Source organism: Astyanax mexicanus, chromosome 16 (assembly GCF_023375975.1).
Source record: "Astyanax mexicanus isolate ESR-SI-001 chromosome 16, AstMex3_surface, whole genome shotgun sequence".
Taxonomy (NCBI): Eukaryota; Metazoa; Chordata; class Actinopteri; order Characiformes; family Acestrorhamphidae; genus Astyanax; species Astyanax mexicanus.
In genome coordinates this window covers 41,011,744-41,035,996 of record NC_064423.1, presented here as the reverse complement: position 1 = coordinate 41,035,996, position 24,253 = coordinate 41,011,744, and the positions used below count along the sequence as shown (strand labels likewise).

Genomic DNA, 24,253 nt, shown 5'->3' with positions numbered 1-24,253 from the left:
TAAGTGTACCTGAGGTAATCACGAGGGATCGACTACACACTGACGGTGAATATCAGAAACAGAAGGTTGGACTCTATTTTGACGTAGTGTTCTTAATCTTGTCCTATTATAATATAATAAATAAATAAAAATAATACAAATAAAATAAAAAGTGTTAATGTTCTGCATCAACTGGAAATTAAATAAATAAAAACACACGGAAATACTATTGATTTTTAATGTACCTAATAATGCTCCAAAAATTGCTCCAAGCACGATGACTTTTAATGGATGTTTGATGAAATCATTATTTATCTTCTTTAGCCATATATCTTTGATATACAATCTACAAGTGTACCTAAAGTAATCCTGGGGGATCGACTACACACTGAAGGTTATTAAATCAGAAATGGAAGTACTTCTGTTTTCTTCTGTACCAAATATTGAAATGCTCAATTAATGCTTAAAAAATGAAGACTTTTAAAGCATTTTATTGACATTTGATAAAACATTTATTTATTTTATTTAGCCAGATATGATCAAAACAGATTAAAAAGTGCACAAGAAGCTTATTAAAAAACACTGTTTACATCCCATAATGCTTATTTCAGCTCCAGGAGCCGCCATCACTGTACTGCTAATGACACAGACATATATATATACATAGACTGCCACATAACGTGGCAGCCTATGTAGAGTCTATGTATATATATATATGTCTATGTCATTATCAGTACAGTGATGGCGGCGCTCGGAGCTGAAATAAGCATTATGGGATGTAAACAGTGTTTTTTTTAAAAGCTGCTGCACTATTAAAGTTATTAATGACTCGTTTTAAATGTCAGGGCTCTCCAGATTCTAGCAAGAAGGTGTTGAGCTACTTTGAGCTGGATAACGGTGGAAAAAACGATTTATCTGCAGGGGCAAATAAATAGTTGCATGCCCGATACGGCCGTTGTGCAGAATGTTGGGCAAAAAAGCACAAAATTACTTGATCTCAGGAAGCTGCAGGAGAGCGGAGGTGTGCTTTCAACAAAGGTAAGAACTTTTTATCATGTTTTAATACAACAAAATCAATTTTACACCAGAGCTCTCCTTTATATCATAGTATAGGTAACGGTGAATATCAAAAACTGAACACTACTGATTTCTACTGTACCGAATAATGAAATGCTGAAATAAAGATTCAAGAATTAGACTTTTAAAGCATTTTGATGTATTGATGTTTGATAAAAACATCATCTATCATTTACCTAATTTAGCCAGATATCATCAAAACAGATTATGAGGCCCTTCAAATGGTACAAACTTAATCATAATGTATAATCTACAAATTCACCTAATGTAATCACGGGGGATCAACTACACACTGACGGTAAATATCAGAAATGGAAGCTTGAACTCTATATTGACTTACTATAATTTAATATAAATAAAAATAAATAAAACAATTAAATAAAAAATATATATGAAATTAAATTTATGAAATTTAACTATACCAAATAATGATCCAAAATGTTCTATTTATCTCATTTAGCCATATGTTTTCAAAACAGATAATGACACCCTTTAAATAGTACCACCTTAATCATAATATATAATCTACAAGTGTACCTTACCCACAGAAATTACAGGGGATCGACTACACACTGATGGTGAATATCAGACGTGGATTACTACTAATTTATACTACACCAAATACAATTTCAACAATGAGGACTTTTAAAGTTTTTTTTTGATGTTTGATAAAACCCATCATTTATCATTTATCTAATTTAGCCAGATATCATCAAAACAGATTATGAGGCCCTTAAACAGTACTGCTCCCTCCCTCCGCTCCACCTCCACCCGGATCACCCCCTCCGCCGCCTCCACCTCCCCGTACATAAAGGAGCACTTTCAGTTGAACGCAGTCAGAAAAAGAGCATGTTTGACATTGGTTTATAATCAGCTTAAGCATTATGAAATATAGGAGGGGCTGGGGTTCATCCTCTCGCCGAGTCCTCCATCCGCTGATCGTTTGCCGGAGGATGAATGAGAACACAACACCGTCGCTCCATCTGATTAGGTGGGGTTAATTACTGCACCGCGGTTTTGTGCCGGCTGCGTTTGAGCCGCGGCGGTAAATAGATGGGGCTATCAGAAATGAATATTAATTAACTTCCAGGCGTACGGCCTGTTCTACTGTCTCCAGGTCACCATCGCATCGGATGGGATTGATTTGGGGTACAGTAGGGGTGTGATCTTGTCTCGTTTTTGGGATTGGTTTGTGGTACAGTAGGGGTGTGATCTTGTCTCGTTTTTGGGATTGGTTTGGGGTACAGTAGGGGTTTGATCTTGGCCTGTTCTGGGATTGGTTTGGGGTACAGCAGGGGTGTGATCTTGGCCTGTTCTGGGGTTGGTTTGGGGTACAGCAGGGGTGTGATCTTGGCCTGTTCTTGTTCTGTGATTGGTTTGGGGTGCAGTAGGGGTGTGATCTTGGCTCATTCTTGAATTTTTTGGGGTACAGTAGGGGTGTGATTTTGGCTTGTTCTGGGATTGGTTTGTGGTACAGTAGGGGTGTGATCTTGTCTCGTTTTTGGGATTGGTTTGGGGTACAGTAGGAGTGTGACCTTGGTCTGTTTTGGGATTGGTTTGGCGTACAGAAGGGGTGTGATCTTGGCCTGTTCTGGGATTGGTATGAGGTACAGCAGGGGTGTAATCTAGGCCCGTTCTCATAATGCAGAAACAATAGAGAGTTCCATTGTTGGTTGACCATAGGAAAAAGGCATGATCCGTATCACAGCACCGGGCTGAGAGTAATTTATATTCCCAGTAAGATCCGGACGGGTAGGGGGTCAGTGCTATGGAGCTCCAGATGACATGACCTTGATGCTGAGGACCAATGATGAACACCGGTTCAGGCTTATAGCTCACCTGTCACTCAGGAATGACAGTGGCTACCTGGTGAATTAGATGGCCAGCAGTGGTCAGTCCTGGAGATGGATGTGGACATTGACCTGGCCAGTCTTTCCTTATTAAATGTAATATATCAATTTATCATGTTGCTTCATTGCATTTAACAAGTACTGCCTATTAAAGTATACCCAATGTCTGTGTCAATTTAGCTTAGAAACAGTGCTTTAATTTTAATTTGATATGGTGGTATTTTATTTAATAGGACATTTCTTAACCTTTCAAAAAATGTTTTTATTGTGGTCACTTTGGTACAAGGATACTCACAATATGCAAATCAAACAAGCACTAATACTGCACTATCAAAACGCTATCAAAAGCACATTGCTCAGCCCAATCTGCTCTCCCTTCTGCCCTGCCCCTAAACCCATACATCACTCAGCGCCCCTCCAAAATTACCCCTTTCTTTTTTTCAATTAAATTTTATTCAAACCTTCAAAGCACCAATCTCTTAGATTTTGTTGTTTTAAATTGAAACCAGTGGTAAAATATTCTTATAAATAATGGCATTAGTGTCATTTATGCTGTGCCTTTACCACATGTTAGCGTTAGCTTGTGTAGCTAAATAGTAAAACACAAACAAGCTAGCACATGCTTAACTGTGATAGAAGCACAAAAATTTGAACTCAGAACTATTAGAAAGCTCTTACATCTCCCTCGTCTGATGACTCGCAACAGACAGTAGGTACAGATTCCTCACTCAGACGAAGTCTACTGGCTAATCCTGCTGTGTACTGTCTGCAATGAAGAATAATTTCATTCCAACTACCCTTTCATTATATTCACAGAAAACAGCAGAATGAGTTTTTTGGTGTTTGGAGAGTTTATTATGTTTATAGGGGCAGTAGAGACCTAAGTGGAAATCCAAAAACATATAAAAAGTGTTTTTAAAAGGGTGTAATTGCATCAGTGTGCTATTATATTATCAGTATGTCAGTGGAAAACATGTATTGTCCTAAAATTACAATAATATCAGTTTTTTGGACAATATATAGATATTATCCTGATATGAATAGTAATTGCGTTACTGCGCTATTATATCAATAAATAAATATATATTTGGCCAATAAAACATAGTTAATTATATTATTGACATAAAATGCAGAGTGTCTTAAAATGACAAAAATATTAATTATTGCGATTATTTATTTGACAATATAGTTTTCAATAATGATTAGCTTATCTACGTTTATTTTTTATAATAACTTTATATTTTTATATTTTATATTTGCATTCAGATCTTTGAGAGCTTTCACAGCATTCAGCTTCTGATGGCACAGAGCCACGGTCTGTCCGCTGCGCTGTGATTGGATTAATTGTGTGTCATTCACTTCAGCTAGAGGTCAGCAAACATACATTCCACTCAAAAAGCGTTCAATCTTTCAGACTCCAGAAATGAAAAGTCAGACTTGTCAGAGAGAAACATCAAACAATTGATTACAGTCCAGCCCTGTATCCCTGTGAGCTCTCAACATCCTCACATTTAATATATATATATATATATATATATATATATATATATATATTTATATACAATATATACAACATACACTATATACTATATACACTATATACTATATACACTATATGCTACATACACTATATGCTACATACACTATATACTACATACACTATATACTACATACACTATATACTACATACACTATATACACTATATACTACATACACTATATACACTATATACTACATACACTATATACACTATATACTACATACACTATATACTACATACACTATATACACTATATACTACATACACTATATACACTATATACTATATACACTATATGCTACATACACTATATACTACATACACTATATACTACATACACTATATACACTATATACTACATACACTATATACTACATACACTATATACACTATATACTACATACACTATATACACTATATACTATATACACTATATGCTACATACACTATATACTACATACACTATATACTACATACACTATATACTATATACACTATATACTACATACACTATATGCTACATACACTATATACACTATATACTACATACACTATATACTACATACACTATATACACTATATACTATATACACTATATACTACATACACTATATACTATATACACTATATACTACATACACTATATACTATATACACTATATGCTACATACACTATATGCTACATACACTATATGCTACATACACTATATGCTACATACACTATATACTACATACACCATATACTCTACACTATATATTATATACACATCCTGCAGCATATTTACTACACATACACTATATACTACATACACTATATACTATATACACTATATACTATATACACTATATACTACATACACTATATACTATATACACTATATGCTACATACACTATATACTACATACACTATATACTACATACACCATATACTACATACACCATATACTATATACACATCCTGCTGCACATTTACTATATATATACACTATATACAATATATGCACTATATACTCTATAATATATAATCTACACTATACATTATATACACTATACACAATATAATCTACACTATATACTCTACACTATATACAATAAGTACTAAACACTATATGCTCTACACTATATACAATAAGTACTATAAACACTATATGCTCTACACTATATACAATAAGTACTATAAACACTATATGCTCTACACTATATACAATAAGTACTATAAACACTATATGCTCTACACTATATACAATAAGTACTATAAACACTATATGCTCTACACTATATACAATAAGTACTATAAACACTATATGCTATAAATACTATAAACACTATATACTCTACAGTATATAGTTTATACACATCCTGCTGCACACTTACTATATACATTATACACACTATATGACACACAGTCCAAGCTGCTTGAGGTCTAGTGGGAAATTTCCACCAGTCAGTGATGGTTTATGGAGATGCAGATTTACATACATACCAATTAATCTTATATAATATTCTAATTTTCTGAGACACTGATTTTTAGGTTTTCATTGGCTGTAATTCATAATCATCAACAATAAAATAAGTAAAGGCTTAAAATAGATCACTCTGTGTTTAATACATCTATATAATATATGAGTTTCACGTTTTAAACTGAATTACTGAAATGTAGTAACTTTTCAATAATACTCTCATTTTTTGAGATGCACTAGTATTTTGTAATTAGTATTAATACTACAGGCAGAATGCTGGTCAGATCCTCCACAGCGCTGTAAATAACAGATTGTACAGCAGATCTTCTCCTGCTGACAAACAGAGCACTTGGGAAACCTTCTGCATCTCCTCTATTAGTTAATCTTGGTCGGATCTCCTCTGTAATTGGTTAAAAGTCTCCTCGGGGCAGGGAAAAAGCACCGCCGCTTAAACAGCAACACTTTCATCACAGACAAAGCAGCTAACAATCATATTAGCGGAGCATGCTATCTCCCCGCTAATCAAAACACCGCCCATCTGCTGGACCTGTCTGTCTCGACCAATGACTGTTCATCAGAGTGAATATATCTATCTATCTATCTATCTATATATATATATATATATATATATATATATATATATATATATATATGTATTACATTAAACTAAAAGTCTACTTCATAGTATTCTATTTATTTAAAATACATTATATTGTACTTATGTACTTTTGTATATATATGCACTTTTCATATATTTTAAGTAAGTACATAAATCTGTTAGTATATTTATATTATACGTTAGACATTTCTCAATATGTTCTAAGGACAATTAAGTATATATTTTTTCACCAGGGTTTCTATTTGTTTGCTGGGTGGTGTTGGTTAGCTTAGCTAGCTAGCAGGCTAGCTGCACCTGTGGTTAGGTTGGAGTAGCTTGCTTTACCTTAGCATTAGCTTAGCATTAGCTTACACTGAAAAAAAATTATGAGTAAAATTTACTTAAAAAAAGTTTCACAACTTTCTTCATTTGCTTTTTTTAAGTAAATTTAATTTCAGATAAATTTAAGTAGCTTCAACTCGGTTTTAAGACTTAAATGTTACACAGAGTAAATAAGTGAACTGAACTTCAAGTCAATCCTTTCTTTTAGTAAACTTTACTTAATTTATCTTTGCTGAATAAATCATTTATTTTAGTAAACTTTATTAATTTATCTTTGCTGAACCAATCATTTCTTCATTAACTCGGTAAAACACCAGCATTACAATAAATACAAACAGCAATTTTACAAAAAGCAAAAGTTTTCCTTAAAACAACAAAACATCTCCTAATCTCTCCTCCTCATCTGAGTTTAATAGAGTTATTTCTAGTTCTCATCATATTAATCAACAACGTGGTAAATTACTGGTAAATGTGGTAAATCAGGTGAGCTGCTGACGGAACTGAACATAATATACACATGCTGGCTGAGGAGCATCCAGGAGAAATCTGGATCTCTACACTTTGTTCTTCAGCTCGGCTCACAGGATATAACATACTTACAACTTAGTTAAAAATGAGAATTCCTTAATAAGTTTTACTGTATTTATGTTTATTTGCATCTGTTTTAAATCATATGTGGTGCTTTTTTCAGGTAAAAACACTCGTATTGCTGAGATAAATGAATTAGTGTCATTTGCTTTGGTGCCTAAAGCTTTTGCACAGTACTGTATATTATTTTTTTTTAATCATTTTTTGTCTTTTTGCTCTGTTTGCTTGTTTAGTGAAGGAATCTTAGGTCTCACTATTTATCTCTCTCTCTTTCTCTCTATGCTCATTCACTCACTCACTCCCAGCCCCTCCCCTCACCATGATGTTGTGCACCCCCCACATAAACACTCAGCGTAGACTACTCACTCACTTACTCAGGCGCACGCTCAGGCGCGCGAGCACACACACACACACACGCACTCGCGCGCACGCACACACACACTTTCCCTTAGCTGTGCTTTTGTGTTTTGTCAGAATTAATGAGAAAAGTTCCCTTGCCCTAGGGGTAATTAGTGTCCTTGGAGTTAAATAAGCTAATACTTAGACACCTCTGGCACAAGCAATTATGTTTGTGTATTGAATAATTGATTCAAAGAGGGAGGGGGATGGAGGGGGGCGCTAATCAGATCTGAGCATAATGAATTGATTTAATTAACAGGGGAATCCGCGGGTCTCTGGGAAGAGAGAGAACGAGAGCGAGCGAGCGCGCGCGTTTATTCAGCGAGCCCGAGCGCATAAATTGGGGGCGCGAGCACGCGTGCGTTTAGCGAACCGCCGTCCGCTTCAACACTGCTCTGGATTTCTGCTGCTTTTGCTTCTTCTTGTTCTTCTTCTGCTGCTGATAATGATGATGATGCTTCTTATTCGTATTCATATTCGTATTATTCAGATTTCTTAGCTAAGACGTAGTATAATAATATAATAATAATCGCGTAGTCGCGCGAGCTGCGGAAACGCTCGGGAACTGCTCGGAGCCGCGTGTAGAAGTACGGGTTTGTTTAAAAACAACAACAACAAAAACAAAAAAAAAAAAAAAAAAAAACAACTACAAAAGAATAGCGTAATTACGTTATATACAGGCTTATTCTCTATTCGTTATTCTTTATTTTGTTTTTAAAGCGCATATTTTCTTCTTTATTCTTCTTTATTCGGGTTTGTTTTTGCGTTGTTTATTTTTTGTTGCATTTTCTTCGCAAGGCTGATTCCTTTTTAAATACATATATTTTTTGTCCTCTTTTTAAGCACTTTTCTTTCATTTTTCGCGATTTCTTCCCGTTTTTTTTGTTATATATTTTTTTCGCGTTTGTTTTGTTTTGCGTTTTTTACGCTATTCTCTCCTCCTCTCCTCTCTTCTTTAACGACTGTGTCCTCGTGTTTTCATTCGCGTTGTTTTTCTACTGATTCTTTTTTCCTCTCTTTTCTTCTTTTACGACTTATTTCCCCAAAGAGGATTTATTTATTTTTCTTCTTCTTCTTCTTCTTCTTCTTCTTCTTTATTTTCTCTTTTATTTCCCTATCTATTTCTCCGTTACGCTACGCTGTTACGCTGTTCTCTGCGCTGGCTACACTGTGCGCACGCGCCCTCCTCCTCCTCCTCCTCCTCCTCCTCCTCTTCCCCTTAACGTTACTTATCTCATTCTATTTATTCATTACTCGCGCTCGCGCTCACCACTCTCTCGCAGTTGGTGGAGCCTATAGAGAGAGCGCGCGCGGATGTGAGCGTGCGGACGCGCGTGATACATTGTGGCGACAAACAGCGTAACGAAACAACGTTGACGGCGACCCGTAAAACACGTAGCGTAACTCGCGCGCGCTCCAGAGGAGGAGGATAATAATACGGAGCGATCCGCCGCCGAGAAGAGCCGAACCGAGCCGAGCAAAGCCGAACCGAACCGGGGAGAGAGAGCACCGAGAACACGGAGAGAACGCACGGAGGGAACGCACACCGAGCGCGAGCGTGCGTAGTACACGTATAGTGCAAGCGTACGGACGGACGAACGAAAAAACGAACGAGCGAGCAAGCGAACGGACGGACGGAGTAACGGGCAAGGCGCTCGTGTTTGGCGGTCGGTCGGTCGCGTGTCCACCGCGCGAGCCTCCACACATGGGTGTCCGCCACTGTAAATAAGGCACCGCCACTCCGAGCCTGCGTTTTTTGACGCCCCCCGTTAACGCATCATTCAGTCCCGCGCGCCGCCGGAGCCCCGCAGCCTGCTGGAGCCGAGAACGGAGCGCCTGGAGCCGGACCCCTCGTTCCTCAGGACGATGGTGCTAGACAAGGAGGAGGGTGAGTACCGGTACTCTACTGGACCACTGGGACTATACTAGCACTATAGTAGGACCATAGTAGCATAAGTAGGGCGAGCGTGCTCCGGTACTGAAGTGCTTTAAGTGCTTTAAATGCTTAAGTGGTTGATACGCGGTATAATACATGGTAACACATAGTACCGTTTCCGTGCTTTCACCGCGGGAGATCGCCGTTTTTCTCGGTCTTCCCCTCGAGCCGGAGCGCTTAGTCTACTTTTGTCGGACTTTTTGAAGCTTGAGGAGATGCTGGAGAACCTACCTCACCCCGCTGCTGTTGGATAGAACCAATAGAAAGAACAGAATCTGGTCTAATCTATTTTATTACGATTAAAACATCAAAACAGCTTTTAAAAACAGCATTAAAAGCTCGACTTTGACTTATACTGGCTTCAAGTCAAGCCTTAGAAGTTTGCATACTTATAATGCCATGTTTTCTGTTTAAGAGTTGTTTTAATCGGAAACGTGAAAAGTGTTCATGTGCAATAATTAAAAAATATTGTAAATACGGTAATATAATATTTATAAGTCATGACAGTACTTAGAAATAGTACCGTGAGTACCGTTTTCCATGCTTTCACCTCGGGACATCACCGTTTTGCAAGCCTCAGAAGTTTGAGTTACTTATGGGCTACAACTTTATATCTCATAAGTACTTTGTAGATTGCAAGTCGTAGGCTAAGACAGGATTTCTGTACAAGTGTTGTTTTTGTTTAATGTTTCTACTAAAGCCCTATCTGGACGGGATTAGTTTTTTCGGGGGGACGTCTGTAAAAATATATTTCTAACTTCTACTCAGTGATAAAACTCCTGCATCCGGACTGCAATTGAAAAAAACAGGAGGACCAGTGAGATTTTAGGCTTTTTTCTCGGTCACATGACATCACGGTGTTCAGTAGCTCCTCCATTTCCACTCGCTGTTGTGTTTTTTTTACGTGAATCTCCGTGGAAACACAGCACCCAAAGTGTAACTACGGTGCGCGGCATTGGACAAATAGCTAAATAGCTGAAGTGCTGAAGGGGTTGCTGTGGTGTTATGACTCATAAGTACGTAGTACACGGTTCTACATAGTACATAGTACTCAGGGAAAAAACTATAGTTTTTTCCCTGAGAGCTGGGCTTGGTTGCACCAAGCTTGCGTAACTAAAGTTACAACTTCTAAAGTCATTTCCTAATTTCCTAGTTACTACTAGTTATTAAATACTACAAAACCTGTACAGTTATGCTGCCTTCAAGTCGTGTTCAAGTTGGAAAGATCACTCGCTAAATGCCGCTAATGTTACTCTATGTTTATTTTTTTTGTTTGCATTTTTTCCACCCAAATTATCTCACTAAGAGTTGTTAGTGTTGTGTCTTGATGTAGACGGTGTTGTGGCAGTGTTGCGTGTTTGCTGGGTGGCTGTTGAATGATCCTGATTCTGCCTTTCTGCTGTAAAAGAAACACAACTACACAAATACAGAGTACAGATGTAGTGTTTAAGAACACAAGCAACACATCTGCCACATTAAAAAAACTTTACAAGCCCAAAAACAAAGTCTAAGGACGTCTTACAGAGCCAGGAATTCGCTAACATGAAGCCTCTCTGACCCAAACCGCTCTATTCCTGTCATCTTTCTTTAAATATATATATACAGCTCTGAAAAAGAAAAAATGAAGAGAGCACTTCAGTTTCTGAATCGCTTTCTCTGATTTTGCTATTTATAGGTTTATGTTTGAGTAAAATGAACATTGTTGTTTTATTCTATAAACTACAGACAACATTTCTCCCAAATTCCAAATAGAAATATTGTTATTTAGAGCATTTAGAGCATTAATATGCAGACAAATGAAAAATGTCTGAAATAACAAAAAATGTTTTTAATCACAGTTTTTTTTCATGCATCTTGGCATCATGTTCTCCTCCACCAGTCTTACACACTGCTTTTGGATAACTTTATGCTGCTTTACTCCTGGTGCAGAAATTCAAGCAGTTCAGTTTGGTGGTTTGATGGTTTGTGATCATCCATCTTCCTCTTGATTATATTCTAGAGATTTTCAATTTGGTAAAATCAAAGAAACTCATAAATTTTAAGTGATTTATTTTTTTTCCACAGCTGTAAAGAGCTTGGGACAATGCTTTTAAAACTTTTTTTAAACTTTCGAGAAAATATTCAGCACTACTTTAAGACAACGTTCTAGCAAATAGTTTTAATTGCAAGAGCTTGCAATCACGCTTTTAGAGTCTTTTCAAGATTAAATATTTAGGATCACCTTACGCAGACCTTGTAATTACGCTTTTTGGACGTAACTGTAAATGTTGAACAGTGTTATTGTGTATTTTCTGGATACCTGATGAGCTGCTAAATAGTCTTAGTTCTGCATTTCTACTGGACTTGGGGCTTTTCTTAACGCAGCTCAGAACTCTGCCCCGAAATGGGCTATTCTTACCATCTTTCTTCAAATATATACATATATATATATATATATATATATATATATATATATATATATATATTTCACACTGTTATACATATATAAATATCCCAATACATAGTCAATATACCATCTTATTTCTGTATTATTGGAGGAGGTTGAGGCTACGATTTTACAGCATTTTGTGATTTTTGGAAAACAATATGTAAAACAACCTTAAAACAATGCTGTATTATCTGTGCTGTGATTGAATCTAAATTAAGATTATGTAACTATTTTGTTCAGCAGTGTTGTAGTTAGGAGGTTGGGATCATGCTTTTAGAGAATCTTAAGACTTAAAAACTAAAACTACATACATATGAACCTCTACCCACACACATATATATATATATATATATATATATATATATGTATATATAGGTACGCCAATACCTAATCAATGCACCACATTATTGCTGCATTTTTGTAATCAAAAGGATGGGATCGTGCTTTTAGAGTCTTTTTATTCCATCTAAAAACATCCAGTACAAACATACGAACCTCCACCTCCTTAACACAGCGCAGAACTCGCTATTAAAAAGCCCCTCTGACCCGAAATGGGCTATTCTTACAATCTTTCTTTAAATATTTACATATATATATATTCCTTTCACATACTGTAAATTTGTATAAATACTCAAATACATAGTCAATATACCACCTTGCAACTTTACTGCAATAAAGAGGTTGGGAATCTTTAGACTTAAAAACTAAAACTACATACATATGAACCTCTACCCACATGTATATATATGTATATGTATAGGTACGCCAATACATAGTGAAGGCACCACATTATTGCTGCATTATTGTAATAAAAAGGTTGGGATCATGCTTTTAGAGAATCTTAAGACTTAAAAACTAAAACTACATACATATGAACCTCTACCCACATATATATGTATAAATACGCCAAGACATAGTGAAGGCACCACATTATTTCTGCATTATTGTAATAAAAAGAATGGGACCATGCTTTTAGAGAATCTTAAGACTTAAAAAACTAAAACTACATACATACGAACCTCTACCGTATAGGTACGCCAATACATAGTCAATGCACCACATTATTGCTGCATTATTGTAATAAAAAGGTTGGGATCGTGCTTTTAGAGTCTTTTGGTCCGTCCAAAAACTTCCGGTACAAACATACGAACCTCCACCTCAGTCCCACGTTGGGGGGCTTCCTTACCACAGCGCAGAACTCGCTATTAAAAAGCCCCTCTGACCCGAAATGGGCTATTCTTACAATCTATCTTTAAATATTTACATATATATACCTTACACATACTGTATATATGTATAAATACTCAAATACATGGTCAGTATACCACATTGCAACTTTACTCTAATAAAGAGTTTGGGATCATGCTTTTAGAGAATCTCAAGACTTAAAAACTAAAACTACATACATATGAACCTCTACCCACATATATATGTATAGGTACGCCAATACATAGTCAATGCACCACATTATTGCTGCATTATTGTGATAAAAAGGATGGGATCGTGCTTTAAGAGTCTTCTGGTCCATCTAAAAACTTCCGGTACAAACATACGAACCTCCACCTCAGTCCCACGTTGGGGGGCTTCCTTACCACAGCGCAGAACTCGCTATTAAAAAGCCCCTCTGACCCGAAATGGGCTATTCTTGTCATCTTTCATGGAATATTGTCATCGCCCACATGGTAGCTAGGGGCCCTTTTCCCTCCAAGTAATGGCTTTCATTTCAGAGCCATTATTTATGTTTGAAAATGGATATTTCATATCTCTTTGAGCCGAGCATCCTTTCACTAACCCATTTGAAAACCAATAAAGGGATGGCCATAGAGGCATAAATTGGTCTGTCTGGCTGAATACATGTTGTGCTAATGTACTCGGATTAACTCAACTGTAAATTGTCTCCTCTGGACGTCCGTCTTGCTAAAAGTTGGCTATATGATTCATGATTGGGATTGCTTTTAACAGCTATTGGCTAAGCAATATGGGAAATGTACAAGGTGATGCAAATGGCATTAGCGGGGAGAGGATGCACAGGAGCATGTAATGCAGTCAATACTACATTAACTACTGATGCCCAATTACAGGAGCTGGGAGAGTGGCTTTTAGGAGCATTAGGACTTGCAGAAAAGCTTAGATCACCTGCTGCTCATTGCCTAAAAGCTTCACCCTTTGCATGCTGGGGCCGAGCGGCTGCGCCCGCGTTTTGGCAGCCGGCTGGCGAGGAGAGCCGAGCTGCTTTCAGAGGATGGAGGATGCGGGATCCTGCGGCTCGGCCTAACCTGGATACTGAAATACCAACTCCATTAAAACCGGAGAGACCGGAAACACTATAATAACATTAATAATAATCTCCATACTGATGTGTTTTACCCTGCAGAACAACAAACAGTAATAAATATATCACTATATTTCAAAATACCGCTATATTACAATGCTAATGCTAATGCTAATAATAATAATAATAATAATAATAATAATAATATTTAGTCATTTTCACAATATACTATATACATAAAACAAGACACAGTATCGTAAAAATTGGTGTCAGAAGTGGTTAAAACCATAATAACTCTACACTGCTGTGTTTTACTCTGCAGAATCAACAAATAGTAATAAATATACCATAATATTTCAAAATACTGCTATATTACAACGCTAATGCTAATAATAATAACTCTATACTGCTGTGTTTTACTCTGCGAAATCAACAAATAGTAGTAAAAATACCACAATATTACAATATACCACTTTATTACAATATACCACTTTATTACAATGCTAATATTAACAATATTAATAATAATAACTCTGCACTGCTGTGTTTCACTCTGCGGAATTAACAAATAGCAGTAGATATACCACAATATTTCAATATACCGCTATATTACAATGCTAATATTAATAATAATAATAATAATAATAATAATAATAATAATAATAATAATATTTAAAGTCATTTTCACAATATACTATATACAGGAAAAAAGACACAGTAACGTAAAAATTGGTGTCAGAAGTGGTTAAAAACCATAATAACTCTACACTGCTGTGTTTTACTCTGCAGAATCAACAAATAGTAATAAATATACCACTATATTTCAAAATACCGCTATATTACAATGCTAATGCTTATAATAATAATAATAATAATATTTAAAGTCATTTTCACAATATACTATATACATTAAAAAAAAAGACACAGTATCATAAAAATTGGTGTCAGAAGTGGTTAAAACCATAATAACTCTACACTGCTGTGTTTTACTCTGCGGAATCAACAACTAGTAGTAAATTTACCACGATATTACAATATACCACTATATTACAATGCTAATATTAACAATATTAATAATAATAATAACTCTATACTGCTGTGTTTTACTCTGCGGAATTAACAAATAGTAGTAAATATACCACTATATTACAATGCTAATAATATTAATAATAATAATAACTCTATACTGCTGTTTTTTGCTCTGCCGGATCAACAAATATTAATAAATATACCACAATATTTCAAAATACTGCTATATTACAACGATAATGCTACTAATAATAACTCCATACTGCTGTGTTTTACACTGCAGAATTAACAAATTGCAATAAATATACTACAATATGTCAATATATCACTATATTACAATGACTAATGCTAATAATAATATTAATAATATCTTAATACTGCTGTGTTTTTTTCCTGTGGAATCAAAAAAACAGTAATAAATATACCATGATATTTCAATATACCGCTATAACAATGCTACTACTACTACTACTACTACTACTACAAAATCAGAAAAAATTGGACTCAAAATCAGAGAAACTGGTCTCAAATTTTCCAGAGCTGTAGTAAATTGCTTATAGTATCACAAAATATTGTGATATATTGATTTGTTAGCTCTGTATCGTGATATTTTGTATGGTATTGCCGAGCTCTTGGTAATACACAGAGGCTGGTGCTGGTGTTCGGCTTACCTGGACACTATAATATCAACTCGCTTAAAGCCAGAGAGACCGCAAACACAATAATCCACCTTAATAACTCTATACTGCTGTGTCTGAGAGAGAGTGTGTGTGTGTGTGTGGTGTGTGTGTGTGTGTGCGGTAAGTGGTTAGGCGAGAGAGACTTACAGATAAAAAGAGAGAGAGAGAGAGAGAGAGAATGTCAGCGTGAAATAATCTCTGTATCTACAACAACACAAAACCCACCCATGTTTACTCATATTACATACGTCTCGATATGAGTAAACACACACACGACTGTGTGTGCTGTCAGATAACGCTGCTGTTATAGAGTATTTACGATGTAATAACGCTTTAATAATGCTATAATTATGTTTTGTTAAATATATATCATCCTCCTTCAAACAGAATCAGCAGCCAGAGTCTGAGAGAGAGAGAGAGAAAGTACAGTAGGTCATGCTGTTTTTTTCCAGCATCAGCAGCCAGAGAGAGAGAGAGAGAGAGAGAGAGAGAGTACAGTAGGTCATGCTTCTTCTCCAGCATCAGCAGCCGGAGTCTGAGAGAGAGAGAGAGAGAGAGAGAGAGTACAGTAGGTCATGCTGTTTTTTTCCAGCATCAGCAGCCAGAGTCTGAGAGAGAGAGTACAGTAGGTCATGCTATTTTTTTTCCAGCATCAGCAGCCGGAGTCCGAGAGAGAGAGAGAGAGAGAGAGAGAGAGAGTACAGTAGGGAGTACAGTTTCTCAGTTTCTAAGCAGGAATGATCTTATTCTAGAGGATTGTCGTTTTGGGGAAATAGGATACAAACTGCTCCTGACTATTTTTATCACTCACTAAATGTCCGTATTCTGACCCAAAATGTGCAGAACTGTTATTTCAGCAGCGTTTATTAAAATATGAAGCTGCTGGCTCAGAAATATTGGGTCAGTCATGTTTTCCTGTGTAAAATAAGCAGAGTTACGGCTGTCTCCAACTGGGAAATACTGTAACTAGGTTCTAGGGGTGGGACAATGTATTGATATTGTGATATATGCACAAATCGTGCAGCCCTGTTGCGATATATTGAGTACTGTAAGTATTGTAGTATTGTAAGTATCGTGAGACGCCCTTTGACCCCAGCACCTTTTAAATATACAAAACAAGTGCAGAATATGTGAAAAGTAGAGGTGCGACATATTGTATCGTATGCAATAATATCGGCAACACTTTTCTTGGTAAAAAAAACTGCATATTGTGATTATTGTGTGCACATTAACAGCAAAAAAATACATCTACAAACAACAAAATCAATGCTTAATTTTCCTACAAATACAGCCGGCCAACAAATATCACTCGTTTGTATGCCTACAAGACGCCAGGTCAGCCAAAACATTAAGTACACACAAAAACTCACCAGTCAGGCGGCCTGTTATTATAGTGAATTAGTTTCACATTAAAGGAGAGCCTTTAAAAATGCTTTTTAATATAATATGACACAATATCTGTCTGATTTACCGTCACAATTCTGTGATAGTTAACTAACTACTGAACTAATCCAGCATGAGCTCCGTTTATGACTAATCAACGTATACCCCTTCAGCACAGCGCTGCTGAGAAGGGGTTAGACAGCCATGGCCCCGCCCCTGGAGTGAAAAGCATAAATCTGATTGGTTAGACTGTCCTTCGACTTTGCTAATAGACTCATTACTACACCCTTCTCAAAATCAGGAGTTTTGATTAGTTAGAACAGCTGTCAGTCAGATAAGAGTACCATAGCAACTGAAAAACACTGAAAAAGACTAATGCTTTGGAATCAGTTGCTGTTTTTTATTTTAGTTAATTTATAAAATACATGCTTCTAGTTTACAATAACTATAATATATATTTCCTGATTAAATATGTAATGTAATGTAATGATTTACATTCACCTATTGTCACCCCTATATATATATATATATAATTGTACAAAAAGCTGCAATACGACTAATCAAAACACCGTTTATATCTGTAACGTTGGAGCAGACGGAGAGACGCGGAAGCAGAGCAGACGGGAGGTGGATTTATATGCGGGTAAGACAGACTTTAATAAATAACAGATAAACAAACAAATAAAAAGGGTAATAACGAATATAAATATGTACATAAACAAACAACAGGGAGTAACGTAAACCAGATAATAACAAAACAGGGCTAGGGATATATACAGGGATAAATACGTAATATACAATAGATATATAATTATATATATAATATACAAAATAAACAAAGAAACAAACAGAAAATAAACGTGACTAGAAATATACGTGAAATCAAGGGGACTAGAAATAAACAGGAGATAAACTGAGCGTGACGAAAACCGCGAATAAACTATAGATACGTGGCAAGACAAACGACTAAACATGGACTAACAGGTACTATATATAGTAACATAAAACACTGAACACCTGGGGAGACAGGTAACGAGGGGCGGAGCTACAAATTACACACACGTGACGGAAAACTACTGGAGAAACACACTAGGAAACGGGGAAAACACAGGGAAACATAGCGAGGCCGTGACAATATCCAGATTTATCCTGATTTACACTAAGAAAACAGACGTTAATATAGCTACTAGAGTTAATAGAGTTACTACAGTACGACTGTTTCCTCTTTTACCTGCAGAGAGAAAGAGAAAGAGAGAGAAAGAGAAAGAGAGAATGTTCCCAATTGACTTTTTAATTCTCGGACAGGAGAAATTCAGCGATTCAGCCGTTTTTTTTTTGGCTTTGAGGTATTAAAATTATCTTGTGCAGGAGGAATAATTGGGTTCTCATTGTGGACACGTCTCGGACTGATCATTCGCACCACTGGGCTCTGTAAGAACACGGGGACGAGGAGAGGAAGAAGAAGAGGAGGAGGAAGAAAAGAGCTTTTTTTTATTCCTCACACTGATGATAAATTCCTGGTTGCCTTCCCGCGTTTAATTTATGACCCCCGCACGCCGGCCGTCCAATGAAATTTGCTCATTCACAAAGCATGTGATTGAAAAGTAATGTTTAAATGAATACGGGTCGGCGCGATCCGGCGGCGGCTGTAATAAAACTCGCGGCTCCGGGCTGCGATTTTTATTTTGAAATAATAAGAACTGCTTCATTCTTTACCGGAGTTACCATGGTAATTCTGTCTCGTAGCTACGTTATATTGATTTAGGAAGTGGACAGTAATATTTCTCTCCTGTTATTCCCCCCGTTCTGTGAGTTGATTTCTAATTTCCACTTGGAGATTACTTTTTTATACATTCCTTAAGTCTTCCCCCTCTCTCTCTCTCGCTCTCTCTCTCTCTCTCTGCCGCAGTGTAATTTTCTCCCTTGTATTTGCTATTTTCTCAGATTATTGGCTTGCTCTTATTCTAAATTAAACTTGCCAATTTCAAATATTGAAATTAGATCAGTGTTTTTCTCGCCCTCGGTCTCGCGCAATATTACGCCCGGATTCAGCTCCCGTAATACTGCAGGTCTACGACTTATATTGCAATTGCATCAGGCTGCGGAAGAAACGCATCGTTTTTTAATGTTCTATACTCAATACTACAGCTCATATAAGTGAAATATATATTTTTTATTAATATGCATATCGACACTGTCCAATGAAAAACACTAACACTTATTTAAGGTTGAAGAATGAAACTGAAACAATAATTGATTGTGGTGACGGACAGTTCTGGTGGAAACAGGAGAGTTGAGGTGCACATTGAGTTCTGCGTGATTTGATCAGCCGTGGTTTTATGTTTTTTGGATACAATCCGGGTTATCACCCGAACATCCCTTTCAGACAGCTTCCTCTTACGGCGTCCACAGTTAATCCTGTTGGATGTGGTTGGTGCTTCTTGGTGGTATGCTGACATTACCCTGGATACCGTGGCTCTTGATGCATCACAAAGACTTGCTGTCTTGGTCACAGATGCTCCAGCAAGACGTGCACCAACAATTTGTCCTCTTTTGAACTCTGGTATGTCCCCCATAATGTTGTGTGCATTGTAATATTTAGAGCAGAACTGTGCTCTTACCCTGCTAATTGAACCTTCACACTCTTACAGCTCTTACTGGTGCAATGTGCAATTAATGAAGATTGAACACCAGGCTGCTCCAATTTAGCCATGAAACCATAAAATCCCACACTAAAATGATGACAGGTGCTTCAGTTTCACTGTCCAAACCGTGTATTTCCATTTCTGTGGATTTTTAGTTTACTACATAATTTGAACAGACAAACTGTCCCTCACACTGTGCCAAAATATCTTGATGAATGGACCAATAGAAACTCTTCAAAATGACGTGGAATTAACTCTTTTTACATTGACTTCCATTGAAAGTTTACAAGGTTTTTTATCTCTGTAAAGTTGCTGTTTTGGAGATAAGTGTTTTTCATTGGACAGCGACGATACGCATGCTGATTCGTCACATCTGGGAATGTAATTGTGTTTTGTTATGTATGTATGTACGTGTATATTGAGCTTTGCGATACATTATATATTATTATTACAGCTTTTAGCTGATGCTCTTATCCAGAGTTTGGCCGATGTAGAGTTAGAAGTCTAGCCCAAGGACTTGTATTGATGTATCACAGCATTCAGCCACCCATGATAGCTCATGTGGCTGGCAGGCGGTGGTGTTATCCACTGCACCACACCAACCAATGCATTACATACAGTTTTAATGGATGCACGCTTTGCAGCTCTACCTATATCAGCAGGTAATGGAGAGAGAGTACTATAGTAACTCTAATAATTAACTGTATTAATGTCTGCTTTCTTCACGTAAATCAGGTTTAATCTGGATATAAAGACTGTTTTTTGGTTGTTTTATGTATTGATGTTTCAACACGTTTGGTCAGTAATATCTGTATATTATAAAATAGTACAATAAGAGTGTATCATATAATTGATTTCAATTAAAAAAAACTGTTAAATGCTTTATGCTTTAATAATAATATATGTTTGAGTAAAATGACTACGGACAACATTTCTCCCAAACTCCAAATATATAAAAAAACATTGCCATTTTTTGCCAGAGTTTTCAGACCTCAAATAATGCAAAGAAAACAAGTTCATATTCATAAAGTTTTAAGAGTTCAGAAATAATCAATATTTGGTGGAATAATCCTGGAGGCTTTTACTCACAGTTTTAATGTATTTTGGTATCATGTTCTCCTCCACCAGTCTTACACACTGCTTTTGGATAACTTTATGCTGCTTTACTCCTGGTGCAAAAATTATTTCTTTTATTTTAATGATTATGGCCAATGAAAACCCAAAAATCAGTGTCTCAGAAAATTTGAATATTATATAAGACAAATTGGTACTTTTGGCAGAGTGGGCAGTGTGCCAAGTCCTGCTGGAAAATGAAATCCACATCTCCAAACCATCACTGATTGGAAGTTACTGAGTTTAACAGAGATGAATGTGGATAATGGAGGAAACAAGCACTAGTCTAGCTCCATATTCCACACCTTTAACAACCTGGAAACAGGAAATGTGCTCTGTATAAATAAAAGTAATCTACCTTCTGAACTCTTAGTATCACTAAATGAAACTGCTGTTTAAACTTTGTCACATGAACAATTTGCCCTATTAAAAAAATTGTGCACGAATGTTTTCCCGATTAATCACATGGATAAATGCATTAACGTTGATAGTTCAAATAATAGTAAAAAAAAAAGATTGATATTGAATTGATACATTATAGCAAAACAAGATATTGCGATACTTTGACATATCGATATTTTCATACACAGCTATGTGACAGGCCTTTCTTCAGATTTTTTTTGCTATTAAACAGGCTCATTTTCTGTGACTTTTTAAATTATTTTTATTAATGTTTTAGTTTTTTTTTTTACTGTTTTATACTTTCACAGGAGAAAATACATTTTAAAGGACAAAATTTTAAAAGTGCTTGATAAGTTACTGAGCTTAACAGGGATGAATGTGTATAATGGAGGAAATAAATGCTAGTCTAGCTCCATATTCCACTCTTTCAACAACCTGGAAACAGGAAATATATAAATACAAGCAATCTACCTTCTGAACTCTTAATATCACTAAATGAAACTGCTGTTCAAACTCTAATAGTAATAGAAAATAATAATAAAAATATATAAATACTGTGCTTTTGATAATCAACATATTATAGCAAAACAAAGTATTGCAATAATTTGATATATCGATATTTTCTTACACCACGAAGTGACAGGCCTACATGCGCTAGTCTAGCTCCATATTCCACAACTTCAGCAACCTGGAAACAGGAAATGTGCTCAGTTTAAATAAAAGTAATCTACCTTCTGAACTCTTCTGAAGTCTAGTAACAAAAAAAAAATATATATATATAAAAAATAAAATGCTTTTGAGAATCGACACATTATAGCAAAACAAAATATTGCGATAATTCGATATATTAATATTTTCTAACACCACGAAGTGACAGGCCTACATTGTGCTAGTCTAGCTCCATATTCCACAACTTCAGCAACCTGGAAACAGGAAATTTGCTCAGTTTAAATCAAAGTAATCTACCTTCTGAACTCTTCTGAACTTGAATAATATAAAAAAAAAATAATAAAAATATATAAATAATGTGATTTTGGGAATTGACACATTATAGCAAAACAAAATATTGCGATAATTTGAGATATCAATATTTTCTTACACCTCTACGTGTCAGGTCTACATTGAGGTCTATTTTAAGAGAGATTTCTTTGTTATTAAATCATTTTTTTGTACGTTTTCATGTGTACGAGCTGGGTAAACGCTCCCGTTACCTCTCTACGCTTTATCTCCTCGCTGTTTGGAGGGGGTCGCCCCGCTCTGATCCCCCGCCGCTGTCTTTTTGATGCGCTATGCTGTATGTATTGCTAAGTTCAAGTAAACATTGGCTTCTCAAAGCTCCAAGGACACGCACTCCATCAGCGAGGCGTCGCAACACAGAAACCCTTTTATATCGGCGTCCGCCAGCCAGAACCGTCCTCATTTTTAGGCTACCTTTTAAAACGTCTCGCAGCAACCTTATCTTTCACCTTGAGGCCCTGAGATGGATGCAGACAGGTGCTGCGCTGCGAACAACAGGAGAGAACGAGAGAATAATAGAACGAGAGAAAGAGGAGAGGGGTGGGCCTGTCATAATAACCAATCATTTTACACAGTATATTGCCTCAAAAATTGTGATAAACTATATTATTTTCACTTAAAGACCTTTTTTTTTTATCACGGTCACTGATATACTGATAATATAATATAATAAAAATGCAATTATCTAATAATTGAAGCAGACAATAAAATGTTTAAATATCCTAAATATATAAATCATTAACCCAATAAAAACAAAAAAAATGCCTTTTATTAAATACTGGCCTATTCCTGTTATTATGGAGTGCGGCAGAGAGGCGTAGTTCAAGGTAGAGAGAGACAGAGTGAGGTAAAGTGAAGTATATAGTGAGACAGGGTGTGATAGAGTGAGGTAGAAGGAGGCAGAATGAGGTAAAGTGAGGTATAGAGTGAGACAGATTGTGGTAGAGTGAGGTAAAAAGAGGAAGAGTGAGGTAAAGTGAGGTATAGAGTGAGACAGGGTGTGATAGAGTGAGGTGGAAGGAGGCAGAGTGAGGTAAAGTGAAGTATATAGTGAGACAGGGTGTGATAGAGTGAGGTAAAGTGAGGTATAGAGTGAGACAGATCGTGGTAGAGTGAGGTAAAAAGAGGAAGAGTGAGGTAAAGTGAGGTATAGAGTGAGACAGGGTGTGATAGAGTGAGGTAGAAGGAGGCAGAATGAGGTAAAGTGAGGTATAGAGTGAGACAGATTGTGGTAGAGTGAGGTAAAAAGAGGAAGAGTGAGGTAAAGTGAGGTATAGAGTGAGACAGGGTGTGATAGAGTGAGGTAGAAGGAGGCAGAGTGAGGTAAAGTGAAGTATATAGTGAGACAGGGTGTGATAGAGTGAGGTAGAAGGAGGTAGAGTGAGGTATAGAGTGAGACAGGATGTGATAGAGTGAGGTAGAAGGAGGCAGAGTGAGGTAAAGTGAAGTATATAGTGAGACAGATTGTGGTAGAGTGAGGTAAAGTGAGGTATAGAGTGAGACAGATCGTGGT

The 24,253-nt window shown here is 36.4% G+C and overlaps 1 protein-coding gene across 1 annotated transcript in view; it reads left to right on the top strand.

Annotated features, from left to right (window-relative positions):
- Nucleotides 1-8,130: 8,130 nt before the first annotated feature.
- lmo1 (LIM domain only 1) overlaps nt 8,131-24,253 on the top strand; it is an 82,887-nt gene continuing 66,764 nt past the window's right edge. The window contains exon 1 of the mRNA XM_022670116.2: nt 8,131-9,723. Within this exon, the coding sequence (XP_022525837.1) occupies nt 9,702-9,723 (22 nt within the window). The 5' untranslated portion in view covers nt 8,131-9,701. The remainder of the gene's footprint in view (nt 9,724-24,253) is intronic.